General features: G+C 47.0%; 1 protein-coding gene across 1 annotated transcript in view; it reads left to right on the top strand.

The window, feature by feature from the left end:
* LOC142560323 (nuclear pore membrane glycoprotein 210-like) overlaps positions 1 to 19,268 on the top strand; it is a 73,388-nt gene that overhangs the window by 46,201 nt on the left and 7,919 nt on the right. Inside the window, exons 19-30 of the mRNA XM_075672323.1 lie at positions 346 to 455; positions 1,034 to 1,129; positions 1,945 to 2,478; positions 3,230 to 3,466; positions 5,188 to 5,430; positions 5,987 to 6,081; positions 8,567 to 8,702; positions 9,016 to 9,191; positions 11,842 to 12,326; positions 16,407 to 16,547; positions 17,366 to 17,577; positions 18,648 to 18,819. Coding sequence (XP_075528438.1) covers positions 346 to 455; positions 1,034 to 1,129; positions 1,945 to 2,478; positions 3,230 to 3,466; positions 5,188 to 5,430; positions 5,987 to 6,081; positions 8,567 to 8,702; positions 9,016 to 9,191; positions 11,842 to 12,326; positions 16,407 to 16,547; positions 17,366 to 17,577; positions 18,648 to 18,819 — 2,637 coding nt within the window. The remainder of the gene's footprint in view (positions 1 to 345; positions 456 to 1,033; positions 1,130 to 1,944; positions 2,479 to 3,229; positions 3,467 to 5,187; positions 5,431 to 5,986; positions 6,082 to 8,566; positions 8,703 to 9,015; positions 9,192 to 11,841; positions 12,327 to 16,406; positions 16,548 to 17,365; positions 17,578 to 18,647; positions 18,820 to 19,268) is intronic.

Raw genomic sequence — 19,268 nt, 5'->3', positions numbered from 1 at the left:
AGCACTTATGCCCTGGTGGAAATTTGGAAAGATACATACTTTTTTGCTGTACAACGTGCCTTACGCTAATAAATTTATTGTTAACCTCGGACACAGACGAGCAACCTGCTTTTGCATTGAAGCACAGACTTGACTTGACGAAGCAAGTCAGCTTGAGCGTCTATGAAACGCGAAAGCTGACTTGGGCATTTTGAAGTCCGCCTCTTGCTTCGGGCTGACTTCGTCAAGTCAAGTCCAAGCCCGATCCAAGTTAGATCTCTGCATTCGGAGGTTAGTCCGTAATTTTCAGTGCTAGTTAGCCGTGTTGAAAACTTGAACGCTCCTTTTGTGTGGCTGGTTGGCCAGACTTTCAGGTTCTGCAGCCGCAAGGGAAGACTGGATTGCTCACGGTGACGGCAACAGTGCTTGGCTTCAATGCCCAGGTGCTGCAACAGGAAGCCTTGCACCAACACAAGGTGCGTTGTTTCAGTGGTCACCTGCGCTATCATAGCGTTTGTAGAGTGCTAATCTGGGCTGGTTGATACGCACTTGGATGCAGACATGGTGCTTTTAAACAGAACAGAAGTGCTTGTGTGCAAAAGCACTGCTTCTTCACCCACCCATTGTGTTTTGCATAGTGTAGATGAAAGAGAAATAGCGTTTTGGTTGCAGAGAAAAGGATTTGTAGGGGACCAAACCTTTATCCTGGGTTGAAATGAGTCCTACCAGCCCTATTGATTTATTTCTATACCTAAGAAGCTGGGGATTCTTGTAGAGATGGTAATAGGGATTTTTGAAGCTGAAATGAATGATGATTTGTACCCCATAGAACAGTGGTAGTGCTGAAATGTGTCCAGATCAAATAGTTTTTGAGGCTAGTGGAACTGTGGGTATGATTGCACACCAGAAGAGCAGTATTGAGAGGACCCTTTTGCTCAAGCATTGAATCACTTGCACAGAGTGATGTGTCATCAGAAAGTCGTGGACTACACTGTCAGGGCAGGTTGGAGATAGGTCCAGTGCTCAACACTGTGTCGGTCTGCTGTTCACGCAGATGCAGACGGTGAGCGGCTCGTTGCAACTGGAGCTGGTGGAAGCTGCCCGCCTGTCAAGCAGCAGTGTGCGGATGCTTGCACACCCATCCCATCAGGTGAGGGATCCCAGCTGTTCTGAAATTGTACTGTACAGTACTGGTTCTAGTTTTTAGAATACTACTCGAAGGAACACTTGTGGAGGGGTAGAGGAAATAAAGGGGTAGAGGAAATGGAGGGGTAGAGGAAATGGAGGACCTAAGTGCATTGTATCGGAGGACTTAAGTGAACCTAAGTGAAATGGAGGGCCTACTAAGGGAACTAGTACTGTATTGCAACAGTAGAAGATACTACTAGCTGGGTTCATATCCTTGTCGCGTGGGAGAACTTGTGCACCTGTGACTTATCTCCTAGGCGCTCAGGCAGCTCTACAAAGTTCATGTAAGCCAGCCCTAAGGTTTGCTATGCAAGTTAGCCGACTCCAATGTGAGTTATGTCTGGTTTCAATGATTTTCCGTCCCGTTATAACCAGTTGTTATGTAAAGGCACGATGTTCCTTAATTCCCTGTTGGGTACATAAAGTATGATCGGTGAAACCATGCTTTTTTGGTTATCATCCTCCAGTCTCTTACAATGGGGATGGGATTTGAATGGAGGCGACTGATAACAAGGCATGATTATTGCGGTTAGAGGCCGTTTATCTCCTGAAAATTGCTACAGAGCTGCGAAATGCTAATTTGTCTTATCTTCAAGGCCTTCTGAGACAATAGTCTTGCTCTTACTATTCAAGGGTTCTTTCTTGGTCTGACCTTTCTTTTTAAATTATTATTCTACCTTTCCAATCTTGCATAGAAAGTATTCACTTCACTGGTAAAAGCAAAGCAGTGTGTGTGAAAAAGTTGGGTGATGTCAGCTTTTCTGTTCACCTCTGCAGGTGAACGTGAGCATACTGGATGGCTCGGGCCACTTTGCACTGGACGGTGCAGACGGCATTCCTGTGGCAGGGCTAACAGTATCACATAGACAGCTGCAGCTGCACGGTTTGAGGGAGGGTCATGTTGAGGTCCACGTGCGAGACCTCTGCCTGCCTCGGGCCCCTGCATTGCCACTGCATGTGTCGGTCGTGTGGCCCGGCCAACTGAGGCTCGCGCTGTCCTCCCCTCACGTGCAAGTTGGTGCTGAAGTGGAGATCACGGTGCACCTGGAGGACACGGAGGGCAAGCCGTTGTCTGCTTCGCTGGCCCTTGTCGACCAGACCGTGGGCCCTTTGTCCCTGCGGCCCCTGGAGGAGGGCCGCAACTGCCGCCGCTTTGCTGTTCGCGGCAAAGCCCTGGGCAGCGGCACCGTGCAGTTCATGGCCAAGGCCTTCCCCGAACAGCTGGTCAGCGCCCCGGCCACCATACATGTGTTCGCCCCACTTCGCCTGGAGCCCCGCAACCTGACCTTGCCTGTGGGCTCTGAATTCCAGGTGAAAACAGGGCCACTGGCTGCAAGGTTGGCAGCAGCCATGTCAATTAGTTCAGGCCAGTTCTCGTGGCATAGTTGTCATGCACTCTTCATGTGGGCTTGCCATGAGCCTAGGGCTCTTGCCAACAAAGCCGCAGTATTGGCCACTGTGGTTTGCCATCTCTCTTGGATACTGTAGGAGGAAGTTTAGGCAAATCTATCTACTTCCTATCACATGAGTCATGCTGGCTGAACTGCCTTCAGCTCCCATGGGCACAAGTGCCAGAATTCCCTCTACAGTCACTGCGGTCAGCACTTCCATGCTGATAGAGCAAACACAGGAAACGGGAAGACGGACGCTGCACTAACCTAAGCCAAAGGAAGCATTGCCTAAGCACATGTACTGCAGCACATGGAGGAAGCTACGGCAGCTAGGCTCCAAGCGCCTACGAGGCGGCCATTTTGAAATGCCGACGGCGATGTGGTGACGCAGATTTAGGGTTGTACTCAATTCTAACGCACACGCAATTTCTTGGCCCACTTTATTGAAAAGAAAGTGCACGTTAGGTTCGAGTAAATATGGTAACTTGAATTCAGTGGGCGTCCCCGTGAAACTTGGATTAACCAACTTTTACTGGCTGCCTATCATTATAATGCTGGTTGGGCGGCCGCATTGGTGCTGCACTCGGACAGCAGCACCGTATTTGCTTCTTAACGCCATGTCAAAGGTAGGAGTGTAAAATGATGCGAGCTGTGGGTGTGCACATGCGCAGCTGGTCTGGTCCGGAGGCCCCATCAACATGGCCGTCAAGTTCGACCTGGTTGAAGACGTGCCGTGCCTGTCTGTGTCGCCGAGTGGACTGGTGCAGGCACGGGGCCCACCATGCCAGGGCCGCGTGCAGGCCGTGGCAGTGGCTTCTGGTGGCAGAGACGAGACCCTGGTGCATGTAGTGGCCATCAAGGAGCTGCAACTGCACTGCCCCTTGCGTGAGATCATCCAGGGCACAGAGGTGTGTGTGTGGATTTGCGTGCATACGTGGCCATGCGAATGGGTGCCTGTGTGATATTAGTATGCAGTAGAATCTGGGTGATGAAATCACCCCCGATACAAATTTCGGGATGATACGAATTTTCCAGTAGTCCCGGCCCAAGTCTATTAGCTTACAATGTGCAAAATTTCTGATGTTGCAAACTGCTTTTTGCACGGTGGCTGCTGATGAGAACATTTGGGCCACCGCATGATAAGCGGCGGAGCCAGTGAGGAGGTCCCCGCGCGCCAGTAGCACCAGACACTAGCTGTTGTCAGGGCGGCAGAGGGGCCATGCTGAGGCACCGGTCACATTCCTGTTGCTAGGGTAACCTGCGTCATTCCGCCTCGACGTCATTGGTGTGCATCCCCTCAGGAAGAGGGGAAAAAAATTTGCTTTGTGCGTATTATGCAACTTGTCGGCCATTTTCACACACCTTGCAACTTCATCATGAAGCCGGCAATCACGCCTGACCCAGTTTTACTGCGCCAGCAAGATTGGTGGCATTCGCTTTCATGGGTAGCCTTATCTCTGCATTCGACGCCTTCCGTCATCTTCGGTGCCCAATGACAATTCAATACTTTTCTAACTTTGCGCCATCAGGTCACATGATACAAAGTAGTGTAGCCACTGCAACGAAAGCAGAGCCCTTTATCTTGCGCAAATCATGTCCTTATCATCATCGGGCAGCAGCTAGGATGCTGCAACGAAAGAAACTTGAGGTAACCAGGCAGATATTGAAATGCCAGTCTCGAAAGGCACAAAGTGCGCAGCTCACTGCTACCACAGTGTGCGCAAAACAAGCGCACCACTGATAGTGATTCAAATTCACGTTAGCCAATAAGAGCACTCCCTGCATGCCACGTGACTGCTGTAATGAATCGCACTAGTTTTCCCTTCTCGCGATTGCTTTTGTTACTTTCATTTCTGCATGGAGAAATACAGCGCTGTAGCTATCTGAATCGCTGATCTGTCATGTTTAAGGCGATACGAAGATGGCACTGCCGTCAACAGAAAGCTGCACTAGTGATAGCGCCTCCCGAAGCCCTATTTTCTTCCTGATTTCAAATACAACACACTAAAAAGGTGAATTAAAAAAAAAATTCCTCTGCATATTTGTTTCAAATGTTTCGCTGTGAGTTAAAGGAAGGTCATAGGTTTGCGGGAAAATATGCATTTCTTCTAAATATTTTGCCATGGGATAAAGGAAGGTCTTAGGATTGCAGGAAAATAAAATGTAAAAATTAGGAACTTTTGAGCGGAAATTTTGCCATGTCCCACCTTAATTTCCCAATTCTTTTACCTTTTGGGTGATCGGAACTCTTGCACCATCCCGAGAGATTCGTGTCATCGAGATTCTGCTGTATTAGCACAAGCCTTGCACATGTGCCAAGATATGCATGACACCACATGAATCTTCGGTTCTGATGTTGGTACCATCAGATTGCAATTCTCAGTGTGTAGTCTCTTGTTAGACTGTGTACGTGCGGGCTATCATTGCAGAAGTGACGTAACGTATATACGCTGCTGTAATTTACCTAACAACTCACTTGGTAAAGCTTTGCTCTTTCTCTGCTCAGCCTTGCTCTAAGTGGTGCTGTTAGAAGCACGGATTGTTACCACCTTGCCCAATTCCCAATCTTAGTGAGTTTGAAAAGGTGCAACTGAAAAGCATGCTGAAGTCAAGGTCGTCGTTCCTGCAGGTGGCTGTGCATGTGGAGGCCTTGGGTGGCCTGGGTCCCAAGGTGGTGTGCTTGTCGGCCGAGCTGACCCGCTCCATGCGCTGGGTGGCTTCAGAGCATGGCCTGGTGTCCCTGGTGGCACCCCTGACAAAAGATGCGCCTCCCGACAGATTGTGCGTGGCCCACGTACGCGCCCTCCTGCCGGGGCACCTGGAGCTGCGCCTTCAGTGGCGAAACCGCACCGCTGCAGTTTTGCCCCTCGAGGTGCGTCTGCAAGCTGCGCCTAGAATCCGGTTGGGGTGTTGTTCTCGTAGTTTCCTGCAGCGAAATTTAACAATTTTGCCCGAAGGGCGATGCACTGGCAGCGACAGAGGTTTAGCGTTGCATTTAAGCTCTTCAAGTGGTGTTTCAACCACTAGGGTATATGGGTATAGCATTTTCTTAGTAGCTTTCATATATACATGAGTATAGTATGCATGGATATAATATTTCCTCAGAAGCGTTTTTGTACATGCATAGCTCACTCTTTCCCAACCTCATTGGGGGAGGGGAATAAGCCACGTGGGCCAAGTAAGCAAAGGTCAGATTTCTTTTTATACCACTGGTGAAATCTGTTAGTTCATTGTCTCTGTCATGGCGGTGTTGAGCGTAGTGATGCCCTTGTTAGAGCCTCTACTTATTCGCTCCAGGTCTTCAGAGCGTACACTAGGGATACACTGGTAACACACTGATGCATTAATACGGGATGCATCTTTTGCAGTGCCTACTCATTTGTTCGAGGTCCTCAAGTAATTAATTGATGGACCTCCCCTTTCTGCAGGTGGTCCCACGTGCAAAACTTCTAGCGCCAGCTCTGGCCCAGCCTGAGTCTCTGGTTTTGGGTCCTGGAGCTCAGCTGGCCCTCGAAGTGTCTGGGTAAGGGGAATGATATTACAGTCGAACCCGACTATATCGAACCCGTTTACATCGAATTATTCTATATATCGAACACTTTCTGGATACAATATAGTTACAATGAGTATATATAGCAAAAATTACGCTTACATCGAACAAAAATAGCAGCGACACCCGATATATCGAACATCAAGCGGCGGAAAGTGCCCCCGGAAGTTGGCTTTCCCTCGCGGTGGCTGAGAAAACCCGGCTGCGCGGCTCCATCCAACCGCTCTCCCTACCGTGACCGCGCCCGACCACGCTGCCTCGGCCATCCTGGCCCGCCCACAGCGCTTGCTCAGACAGCCAATCAGATACTCTTGTGCCCTCGTTGTGCAAGATGGCAAAAGTGCGACTTGTCTCGCTGTTTTTGTGTGCGCCTTGTAGGCCTTCTCCCGCAGTGTTGCCGTGATGAAGCGGCAGAATTTGCCTTTCGTCGTGAAGCTCGCAATCATAAATCGTGTCGAACGCGGTGAGAAGTCGGATGTCCCCGCAGAGCACAAGATTCCGAGGAGCACTCTCGGCACGATCTTGAAAAATAAGGGGGAGATTAGGGCTAAAGCGTCCAAACTCTCGACCCGGTGCCCGTGGCGCCCGACTCGTACGCACGGCCATGTACGAGTGGTTAATCTGAAATTGCTTCAGCCGTGCCGACTTCCGCGTGCTCGGTGATGACCGTAAATTCTGATGAATGCGACGAAGCCGTTGCCAGTGTTGCCGAAGTTTGGAGCGAACTGTCAGAATTTCCGGAAGCTGTTGACGAATCAATGGTGGATGAAAATGCAGGACTATTTCGTGCGAAACTAAGCTAGTTTAATCAATAAAGTGATTTTATAAATGGTATGTGCTTTTATGAGATCCAATTATTTAGCAGGCTTATATCGAATTAGGCTCTATATCGAACTGATAGGCGTTTTTTTGCGAGTTCGATATAGCCGGGTTCGACTGTAGATCAGTTTTGATCAGGACACTTCGACTAATTTTAATAGAGTCAGTGGCAGGTGCCATCATGTTTACATGCTATTGTGGCTATCGTGTTGTACTGCTCAGAACAGGTAAGGAAATCAGTCCCGACCGCCATGTTCAGAAGTGAATGGAAGGCAAAAACGCTCATGTACCATACATTGGGTGCACGTTAAAGAACTCCAGGCAGCTAAAATTAATGTGAAATCCTGCTCAACTATGTTGTGGCTCGTAATCAGTTCGTGATTTCAGTACGTAAGAGCCCAGAACTTTTTAAGTTGTCAGATAGCAAAACTGATTTGTGCCAGTCTCGTTATGTTTGAATTGTAGCACTGTTATTGTAATTGTCTTCAGTGCGCTGCCCTCAACATTAACTGATCTCACCCGATGACCACGAACTTGCACTCACACCGCAAGTGAGTACTTTGTACTGTGTCTCGGAAACTTGACATTACACAACCGCCAACACTACGCGTACGTGAAGCCACCGTCCATTTTGGTTTGTCGGGGAAGATTACTTCCAAAAACGACACGGCTGGTGGCCCGCACACGGACGTGCGTGGGGAGGAGAAGGCAGACAGGTGCATTCCAGGCCCCCCCCCTCACCCCAGAGCACTAGTAATGTGCGGTAACGTGATCACGTTACCGCACGTTCACTACCTCCCCATTCCTCTTGCGCGGAAGAAATCGTCAGCTCTCATGTTTCTTTGAAATGTTTACCAATGCGACAAATGGCGCAGCAGTGTTTCCTGCCTACCGTGTCCTGGCATACGTGCCTTGACATCGGTTTTGCCGCTCACTTTTCATGCGGGAGAACGCTTGAAATTTCGTTAAATTGAGGTTCATTATATCAAGGTTAGACTGTGCCTATGTTATTGATAGCATGACACATTTTTGTTATGCATTGCTAGGAGACTCCCGAGCACGTGCCACACCATATTGTTTGCCCAGAATGTGTAAGCATTACTTTTTGTTATACATTTCTTGGTATTCAATTCAATATTCCGCATTCTTTTTTTTTCTTGATTCAATATAAGATTTGAAATCTGCTATTTGGTATTCGCACACCCCTGATTATTACTCCTACACATAGATTCAAAACATCAACGATCAGGCTAGAATTTTATGCATCGCAGTATAAGTTACGACTACTGTGTCTTAAAATAAGATGTTAATACATAAAATCATCTCAAATAAGCACTTTTCCAGCGGTAACGAAAGAGTTAAAATTGACGGCAGTACAGATTTCACTTTCTGCTGTGGTTCTGAGACATTGCAGTCATGCCTGGTAAGACCGATGTTTTTGGTGAGACTGGTTTTGCTGCGGTTGTAGAACATCTGCTGAAATAAAAATGTTGCAGTTGAGCTTATAGCTTACTTCACTGTCTGATAACTTGTTTTTTGAGTCAACGGCGGTGGCTAAATTTGGGATCCATTTGGCCCGATGATTTGCAACTTGTGTGTGTGGAAAGCAACTGAAATGCCTATGCACATTGGCTTGCAGGGAGCCATCCTTAGAGCCCAATGGCATGGCTGTGCAATTGGAACGACAACCCCCAGTGCTGCATGCCCTGTTGGCCCCTGGCTCCGCCCTGCTCTCAGTCCGACGGAAGTCCCAGCGGCGCATCTACCTGGTCCAGGTTGGTCAAACACATTTGGCGCTTGGCTTGAATTGCATTTCATGGCGAGTTTTAAATCCTGTCTTCATCCAGCACACGATTTTGCATTGACAAGTCAAGAAAGTCGTTCGAGGCCAGGCAAAGGAAGTTTAGACAAATCCGTGTACAGATAGCTGCCATACTGCACAAGTGTCATGGTGTCAACAAGTGCCCGTCATAAAAGCAACAGGGAAAAATCACGTTGGCTGCCGCGTCCCGCGAGGGCAGAAACGTCAAATGTGTACTCATTGAGAATATGCCGTATACAGTACACACGGGCGTCCTCAAATTGCAGGTGGACACTGTGGCGTACGCTCTGGTGCGGCCAGTTGGTGGTGAGCCTTGGAGCGCCGTCGATGCGCCCCTGTCTTTGCCCGTTGGTCTGGAGCTTGTGGTGGAGGTGCTTCTTTACAACAGCCTCGGCCAGCGCTTTCACGCAACCAACCTCACCATGGAGGCCCACAGCTCCCGGTGAGTGGCTTCTGTAGGGAAGTTATCGGAGTTGCAATACCAGAACAAAACTTTTTCAGTTCAATTCTTTCTCGTCTTTGTCATTGGCTAAAGCATTGCAATAAGTTAGAATCACGCGTAACAGCCTAGCTTTTTATGCCTATACACTTTACAATAAGAAAATAGTACAGGTAACTAAACACAAATACAGTTAACATTTGATCTTTCGGACTTCCAAGAGGCTGTAAAAATGTCAAACGGGCCAGTCTGAAAATATTAATGCAAGCCTGTTACTGCTCTCAGGTGTTTAAATCGCCACAGGCATGTTCAAATTAGCTGTGAAGGCCTGCCAGTGCCCTTATTAGGCGTATCGGCACTTGTGCTGTGACAGGATGAGACTGCTGCACGCATGCATAATTAAAGGAACAATAAATGCAAGTATTAAGTCAATGTGGACTGTTAAAGGCACCCTGTACAATTTCTTGTCGAAGTGGAGAAAGGCATTTGAAGTGAAAATAGGCTATTTCAGAAATACTTTACTGCAAAAGTAGTTCGGTGCGTTTAGCAGAAGCGAAGCTGTTGGCAATCAAGCATGCCCTTCGCGGTGCCTCTACTCCTTCAATGCCTTGCACTGCGAAGGCTACAGCAGAGTGGGGCGGGCCCTCAACGCTCCGCCTTCTAAATGTCACCGTGACGCGCAGTTGACATTTCATTTTGGATGTTAACATAGACGGCACGGCTTACAATTTTGGTGCCTATGATACGCTAAACGTAAGCCAGATGTGGTTGTCCTTGGTGAGCTGCAGTGCGCTTAGCCACTGGACTTGTGGCGGCACCCCGCGGTGGGGTGGTCCATGTTATCTGCTCTACGTAGCAGACTGCAGCTACCAATAGCAACCATGTATGGGAATCTGCTTTATTACGAAACAAAGTGTCCAGAAGAGAATGAGGAGCAGGCTTCCGTTGAAAAGAGAGTGTTTGAGAGAAAGGTGACTTCGTGCTCCACTTGCGAGCTCCACAGGCGGCACAAAACTGCAAAACTTGGCTGGGATGTTCACAGAAGCGTGTGCTACCCACGGACTATGTTATTTCACCAAGCCCTCCGGGTGGTTCAGGCCCCTTTTAATATACCATTCCAGGAACCTCACAGCTCATGTTTCATACCAAGAAAGGACTTAATTCAAGAGAAAAATCGTATCTGAGGAGCGCGCAAAATTTTAGCACCGTTCATATCGCCTACCCCTGAGCAGGGAGTGGTGATGTTGCATACACATATCACAGCAGTTTGCTGCCGTCGGTGAGTAAAACGGCACCCAACAGTTCGCGCTACTGTTCCCTTTTTTTTTGCACAAAACGCAAACACGTGGCTATGGAAAAACCAAGCCAAGACAGTTGGATTCGCTGTTGCAGCATTCAGTAAAGTGGCGTGGACCGTTTAGGCATCTCTCAGCGTCATGTGGACGTGGAATTCTCTGCTACTGCAGTTGAGTTCCGCGAGCCAGCAAAACTAGTGCAGCACTATGCAATAAAGAAACTACTGAAACGCGGAAATTCGTGTGGCGTAGAGTCGAGCAAAAACGAAACCTTTCGACCACTCACGCCATTCTCAAGGGTTACATCAATGAGCTCCTTTTTCTAAAAATTAAATAGGACTGGACAAGTAGCATTTTATTCCTTCTTATAATGCCATGCAATAATCTTCTTGCTACAAGTGGTTGATTACTAGTGATAAAATTATAAGGAGTGTCGACGTTGTCGAGCTAGTAATTGAATGTCCTTGACGAGTCTCAAAGTGTGTTCTGCACTTACCTCAATTTCTTGACTACTAAAGCTTTGCTTGCGATAATATTGACGTCTTAGGCGTTCTTGAGCATTAATCTATAGCTTTAGCTACTTAGTGCTTGCCTTGAATGTCTCTTTAAGGAATACATACTATGTACCATGACATTGGCCCCTTCCCATTCTTGGTTCGCTTCACCGCAAAACAGTGCATATTCTCCACCGCATAACACTGCTCTATTGCTGCGAACCTGACTTTTGGGAACTGATAATATGTGGTGTTTGACCCTTACTGTAATTTCTGCGCTTCAAAGCCATTATCAAGGATGACAAAGATGGAATCGGCGCCCATGCTGACAGAGGTGAATTCTTTCAATGAAGAACATGGCACTGAACTGCAGGAATCTTGGTGCTGAACGTCAAAGCAGCTAGGCCCAGCATTGCCGTGATGGCTACGACTGCCAGCCGATTGGCATGTGAGAGCGCTGCTTAAACGCTGCGAGATAAAATGACTGCGGTGATGGCTTGAAATAGTGCTCTCTCAAACTTGCAGTCACAGTTAAAAGCACGGAAAATCTGGCAGCGAAAGGTTTCAGCATTCTAATATTTCAGATGTCATTAAACACTGGCTCTATGGGGTTTGTGGTGGTGCCGTGAAGGCGTCCAAGTTATGGGGTGGATCCAAAAAATTGGTCGTTGACTGTAGACATCATTTTACAAAAGCATGGGCACCACACACACAGCATGCTTTGAATATGATATGAGTTCTGATGCGAGTTGCAGCTCACATCGCATGTGGCTGTACCTTGTGGCACCATTGCCTGAAGAACATGCGAAAACAATTTGCCCAAACTACCACCCTTGTTCACTGAATGTCATTTTGTGCATGCAGGAGTGACCTTGTGTTGGTGGAGGAGCAGGATGGCGACAGTGGTCGCTGGAAGCTGCGCGTGCGTGGTGCTGGCTGGACGCTAGTGCACTGGTCAGTCAGTGGCAGTAGCGATGCCGAGGTTCTGCTGCCCCTGTCGTCTGTGGCCAAGGACGACCTGGCGTCACTGCTCGTTGGCGAGCGCTTTTGGCTGCAGGCGCCATTTGCTGCCGGCCACTGGGTCGCCGAGCAAGGTCCCCTGCGGATCACATCGGCTGCGCCCGGCTGTGCGCTGGCTCACATGGTGCTGCCTGGTGGACGTGGCTTGGCCCTGTGGACGGGTTCGCCCCAGGGCCAGCTTCGGCGCGCTTTGGAGGCGCAGCCACCCACTAGAGTACACCTGGAGATCCCCAGCCTTCTGAAGCAGGAGGGCATGCACCTGCTTCTTCCAACTGGCCAGGAGCGCTTGCTGTTTGTACACTTCAACGGGCTCACCTCCAGCATTCATGGTTGGCTTCTAATTTTGCTATCTAGGGCCAATGTTAGCACCTCCTTGTCTATTCTGTGCAGTCCTTCACTGTTTTAACCTTCTGTTGGAACTATGCTGCCATTCAGTAATCTACCGTTTCGACTGCTACATCAGCTTCGGGACATTGCGAGCGTGCTATTCATAGGCATTGTCTATTGAAATAGTGAGCAAGATTTGTGGTGTGTATTCACCGTCTGTATAACTAATGTATTTGTAGATGTCTTCCATAGCCAGCAGACATTTGTTTATTTCAGTGTGAACTTTTCTTGTACACAAGTCAGCATAGTAAGCTGCAAGCAGACATTTCAGCTGTCCAGCATAGGCATCGATCATTTTACGGTGTTTGGAAAATGGACCACAATGCACAATTTCATTTTGATTTACGCTCTTGTCATGTCAAGTGTTGCATGCAGCAGTAGACAAAAACAAGCAGGTTACTTCTGAGGATCCTGTGTGTCATGTGTTCTAAAGTTGGTCACACCTAGGCTAGTGCAAACCAATCAGGTGGAGCAAGTTACTTTTGCTGAAGCATAAGAGAACAAGTTAGACTTAGCACTGGCAACTCTTGCAGAAATTATTTCTAAACTTGTAACAGTTGCTGTTACCTTATCTTATAGACTGACTTGGTCTTTTTCGTTCAACTTTTATTCAGAATATCAATACACTATGTTTAAAGATGCATGCTCAGGTCTATGGAATGTGCCTTAAGAGCTATTGAAACAATGTTCATAATTTTTTTTTATCAATGTTAATGAAACTTTGTAGTCTTAAGATATTTGCGCTGATTTCAAGTATGTAATTACTTTTTCTTTTGGTCAATTAGTTCCTAACATAATTAACATTTCACTTCCATTGTTTAAGGCCACAATGAAAAATAAAGGCACTAAGAAATGGTTTGTAAGGCATGGTTACATAGAATAAAAAGTAAGCAATCAAGTATAGCAAGCACTTTGAATATAAGACCACAAGATGTGGCAACCAAGTGGCCAGAAATATATCAAAATAAGTCATTTCCGAAATGCAAAAACAAAGAAGTTTTGCTCGCGATTCTTCATAGAGTATACATTGGCTCTGTTCTGAATAAAAAAAAAAAAAGCTTTATCTGTTTTTGGTGTTGAGCTATCGAGGCCTGACTATTAGATGGAGCCCAAAATTTGTGTTTTGAGATAAGTACCAAAAACAAACAGCAATAAATACGAGGGGACATGGCATACAGAACAAACATTCTTGTTATTCGCTCTAGACATATCAGACTTTCAGAACACATCCGATCGTGTACGCTGATTACAAATACGCAATTACATTTTTTGTGTAGCCAATAAAGAAAAATAGTTAGAATTCTTGTGTTAATAATTTGGGATGTGACTTGCAAAAAGATGTACTGCAACACGATAGCTAGAAGTAAGCAGCTATATGTTCCTTGATGTTCAAGGACTGCAAGATAACACGTTGATGTTTGTATCTGTACTTCAGCCATAGCATCAGCCAGTTGGAAGCAGCCCCTCAGTGTGCTGCCACACTGAGGGGCCATCACAAGCTTCATCAGACGGGCGTCTGATTGTTTTACGTTTCTGCTTTTTCCATGCTGCCATCGTCAGCGAGGATGCAAAAAACTGAAAGGCGGAATTTTGAGCTTTTGAACGTGGCGCTCTGTGGCAGGAAAGCTGAGCGAGAGCTCTGTGAACTCAGGTGTTTTTGCCCGACTTTGGGCTCCTTTTTCGCTTCTCCGTGATGACAGAATAACTTTTTGTGACATTTAGTTTGCATTTTTGGGCAAATCGTTTTGATACGGTGTAGATTAGGCATTATGGAGGCTGAAACAAGTAGTTTCCAGAAACTGACTTTTTCTTGCTCAATTTTTTGTTTTTGTTTTAAGACCCATAGGCCCCTTTAACAGTGTCTGAACCTCATGTTGTGGAAACGTAGGGGCTCTTATTCTCAGAGGATTTCCCTTGGGAGTGTCACTTTCACGGTGCAGTTATTCAATTTTTTTTTTTTTTTGACAAAATGCCCATTACTGCAATGAGGTGCCACACTGGGTGTTAATGTCATGCGAAATTGAAAGTATCTCTGGAAGTGGCTGAGAATACTGCCTGGGACTGTCTGTCCTGTGCGTAAACAGGGAAACCTATTCCCAGTTGTTCACAGCTATAAGTGGTTGTATGTGGTATGCAGCATACGAGCACAGGAGAAAATTGACATGGCATTTGTCACTCTTCATCTGAGCATCATGAAACAACGTTTTAATACTACGTGCAAAAAATTACATTGCAAATATGGGGCCAATACAGTATTTTTACGAATAAGTTTTTCAGAAATTTGTAAGTTTCATGAAAGGGAACATTGTTACCCACAATTCATTCTTTGGACTAGGATTTATTTTTCTTTGAGCTGTGAAGCTTTCTTTAAAAGGGCCATATAGATTTTTCTTGTAGCTTCGTGCTACATTGGAGAAATAAAAAAATTTACTCTCAAGACACAGTATTTCGTGCTCTTGCTTTCATATCGCCGGAAGAAGTAAAGAAAGCCTTGGGAGATATGCAAAGGGGGAAGGCAGCTGGGGAGGATCAGGTAACAGCAGATTTGTTGAAGGATGGTGGGGAGATTGTTCTAGAGAAACTGGCCACCCTGTATACGCAATGCCTCATGACCTCGAGCGTACCGGAATCTTGGAAGAACGCTAACATAATCCTAATCCATAAGAAAGGGGACGCCAAAGACTTGAAAAATTATAGACCAATCAGCTTACTGTCCGTTGCCTACAAAGTATTTACTAAGGTAATCGCAAATAGAATCAGGAACACCTTAGACTTCTGCCAAGCAAAAGACCAGGCAGGATTCCGTAAAGGCTACTCAACAATAGATCATATTCACACTATCAATCAGGTGATAGAGAAATGTTCGGAATATAACCAACCCTTATATATAGCTTTCATTGACTACGAGAAAGCATTTGATTCTGTCGAAACCTCAGCAGTCATGGAGGCATTACGGAATCAGGGTGTAGACGAGCCCTATGTAAAAATACTGAAAGATATCTATAGCGGCTCCACAGCCACCATAGTCCTCCATAAAGAAGGCAACAAAATCCCAATAAAGAAAGGCGTCAGGCAGGGAGATACGATCTCTCCAATGCTATTCACAGCGTGTTTACAGGAGGTATTCGGAGACCTGGATTGGGAAGAAATGGGGATAAAAGTTAATGGAGAATACCTTAGTAACTTGCGATTCGCTGATGATATTGCCTTGCTTAGTAACTCAGGGGATCAACTGCAATGCATGCTCACTGACCTGGAGAGGCAAAGCAGAAGAGTGGGTCTAAAAATTAATCTGCAGAAAACTAAAGTAATGTTTAACAGTCTCGGAAGAGAACAGCAATTTACAATAGGCAGCGAGGCACTGGAAGTCGTAAGGGAATACATCTACTTAGGGCAGGTAGTGACGGCGGATTCGGATCATGAGACGGAAATAATCAGAAGAATAAGAATGGGCTGGGCTGCGTTTGGCAGGCATTCTCAGATCATGAACAGCAGGTTGCCATTATCCCTCAAGAGAAAAGTATATAACAGCTGTGTCTTACCGGTACTCACCTACGGGGCAGAAACCTGGAGGCTTACGAAAAGGGTTCTACTCAAATTGAGGACGATGCAACGAGCTATGGAAAGACGAATGATAGATGTAACGTTAAGGGATAAGAAAAGAGCAGATTGGGTGAGGGAACAAACGCGAGTTAATGACATCTTAGTTGAAATCAAGAAAAAGAAATGGGCATGGGCAGGACATGTAATGAGGAGGGAAGATAACCGTTGGTCATTAAGGGTTACGGACTGGATTCGAAGGGAAGGGAAGCGTAGCAGGGGGCGGCAGAAAGTTAGGTCGGCGGATGAGATTAAGAAGTTTGCAGGGACGGCATGGCCACAATTAGTACATGACCGGGGCTGTTGGAGAAATATGGGAGAGGCCTTTGCCCTGCAGTGGGCGTAACCAGGCTGATGATGATGATGATGATGATATCACCTTGACCTCATTTAGTGAAGCTGACTGTGTTCTGTGAACTCAGGTGAACCTTGCACAACGGTGCTCACTTTGGAGGAGGAGGAAGATTATGATTCACCCTTCATCTGCTGGGTGCGCCATAAGAACGGCACAGATGTTACGCCAGACCTGCTGGAAGTGTCGGCAGGCTTCAGCTTGGCCTATGGTGAGTGTTCAATTTCTTGGAGGGTAGGGGAAGGGGAAGGTCCTTCTGCGTGTTTCTTCAATCAACCTTTCTCATGAAGGTACGTGTCACGAGAGCTCACGTGAGAGTTCTAGACACTGCCCACCAGGTGTCAATGAGCAGACAGACGTCCGGGTGTCGTGTAGCAGTCCCTTGAAACCTCTCAAAAATCCTTGATTATTGAAATTTAATTTTTTGAATTTGAGTTTCACCACGTGCCTAAGAATACTTGAATTTGATTTTCACCTGAGCTTGGTGGATGTTGTTTAGACATTATTTGGCCATGATGGTTCCGTAAACCTGAAATCAAACTACAGTCGCCGACTCATATTTCGGTCTCCAAAAATTCGGACATGCTCGACTATTCAGTCTGACTTTTTAACTTCTCTGGGGCTGACTTTTTCAACATTTTGTTGCCCACTTCCTTGCTTCTTGTCTCTTGTTCTGCTTGTCTGCCCACTGGCACGTGCCTATTCTGGAGGGTTGGCCAAGAATGTTCGCATACCTAGTGTCGCATGCCCAGTTGCACATACCCAATGTCACAAGTTGTCTATTCATGCGCATACTTAATGGCCCAGTTACACATATACCTGGTGTAAGCCGTCTATTCCAAAATTGTCTGTCCGGGTACATACCCAGTGGCACATATCAAATGCCCCAAGTTGGTGTGAAAGAGGTTAGAGAGGGACATCATACTGGAAAGTGCGTGAAGTTTCCAAAAAGTACTAATCCCATTGAAATGGATGTGCAACAACCAGCGTCCTTCATAGCATTGTGTCGACTGGTCTCCTGGTTTACAGGTGGTCACTGGTGCCGGGTGCGGAGTGTCGCAGAACCAGCTGAGCTCGAGCTCCCTCTGCTGGTGGGTGTCAGTCTGCCAGCCAAAGGAGGAGAGTCTGAGCCGGTCCCCCTGTCACTGGTAGCGCCTATCCAGCTTGTTCGCGTGGAAGCCGTTGGAAGCCAAGTTCAACTGGTCTACCTGGCCGGTCCTAGCGTGGCCTCCATGGTCCAGGTATGCTCAAGAACATGTTGTTCCTGTACCTACTACATGTTATGCTTGCACGCTCCGGCCGCGTACACAGAAGCAAGAATGATGTCGGCAACATTGCAAAACTGCTGCCCCTTGACGACACCGGAAAAGAAAAAAGTCGCACTTTCGCCCGAATGGTGAAGCATTGATTGGGATAGCAAATTGGGGGACAGCTATAAAAAGTAAGGATAGTAATTTTATCAGCTGTATAAGCTTGTAAACATAGGCATACTAACTAGAATAGCAAGCATGGCATCACATGCACACAAGCAAACATGAACACATCTCACTCGATGACCGTGGAAACTTGCTGTCAAAACGCTGGAGCAAGGAAACTCGGCAGCAGCGAGCGAGTTGAAATTCGTGCTGTGTCTCGCATCAGCACGAACTAAGCCGCGAAAACACAGCACGCGGTGGACTTTGTCCCTGGTGCAGATGGTGTTCAAGATATAGACACTCGGGCGCGCACGTGCGTCTGCCCGGGCCGCCCGAAGTAGAATGTGCCCCCCACTCCGTACCCTCCCTCCATAGCCTCGCACGATGGAAGACTGTGTGCTTCCTTTCCGCTTCCCTCGTTTGCGTGCGCGAGATTGAGCCGTGACGCCGGCTCACCCACGCATGCTTCCACTTGCACATACAGCATACGACGTGCAGTAACGATTTTATCGTCCAAGCACTTCATACAGAACCTCACGGTGACGGCAAAAATGCGTCTGGCGTGTCCATATAATTGCTGTTGCAATAAAAGGCAACTGCAGTGCATGGGTTGCAGCTTTTGTTGTGTGCCAAGTAACTGCGGGATACTCAATGCGTCCTCGAGCCACGCAACACATCACTACATCTACCGAATTTTCCTTAAGGTTTACGAGTTTGGGCATGCACTACGATTTTAGAAATGTGTGCCTCACTCAAACTTGCTGTGGCCCTCATGATTTCAGAACTTGTTGGTCAGAACCTGGCAGTTCCAGAACCAGTCCGGCTATGGCGGTGGTGGTGGATGACAGAGTTCAAGTTGTCATACGAAATCTTTCACCCTCGTACACTTTATGCAGATTCGGCGACCAGACGGCGTTCAGATAGCCCCCCACAAGGCACCTGAGCAGATTGGTGAAACTAGCCTATGGAAGGTGACGCTACGGGCACCCTCGCACGCTTTGTGGCTGGCATTGGAAAGTCCAAGCACAGGGCAGAGGTTGCGTGTGCCTTTGGAGAAGTACAACTTAGGTAGCAAACTTTTTCTTTTTCTTTTTTTTTCTTTCTCTATTTGCACTTTGTCATTGAGTCAAATGGCTGATTCATGAACTCTACTACAGTAAATTCTTGTTCAACTCTCGTCGCTTCAGAGAATTGGATAATTCAGACTTGCTCTCTGGTGTCGGCATCATATGCATTTGTCTGTATTCTGCAGTAAAATAAACCGCTTATTTGAATGTACCCATGCCACATCATTGGCTGTAACAATTAAATCTGGCTGCTGGGTGTCTATGCTGAAAAGAAAAGTAACGCAAAATCCAGGAAAGAAAACATAAAAGACTGCAAGCCATTTCATCACGCTCATGCTTGTGCCGGGCAGTCCGCACGGCACGCCTTTGTCGCTTCGCAGAGTGTTTTTTTCCCTCCTAATGATTTTACATTTCTTTTTCTTTTGGCACAAGTGCCCAGTAGCCAGATTT

The sequence above is a fragment of the Dermacentor variabilis genome, chromosome 10, assembly GCF_050947875.1.
Source record: "Dermacentor variabilis isolate Ectoservices chromosome 10, ASM5094787v1, whole genome shotgun sequence".
NCBI lineage: Eukaryota > Metazoa > Arthropoda > Arachnida > Ixodida > Ixodidae > Dermacentor > Dermacentor variabilis.
The sequence above is the reverse complement of the archived record's forward strand: the minus strand, read 5'-3'. Positions and strand labels throughout refer to the sequence as shown.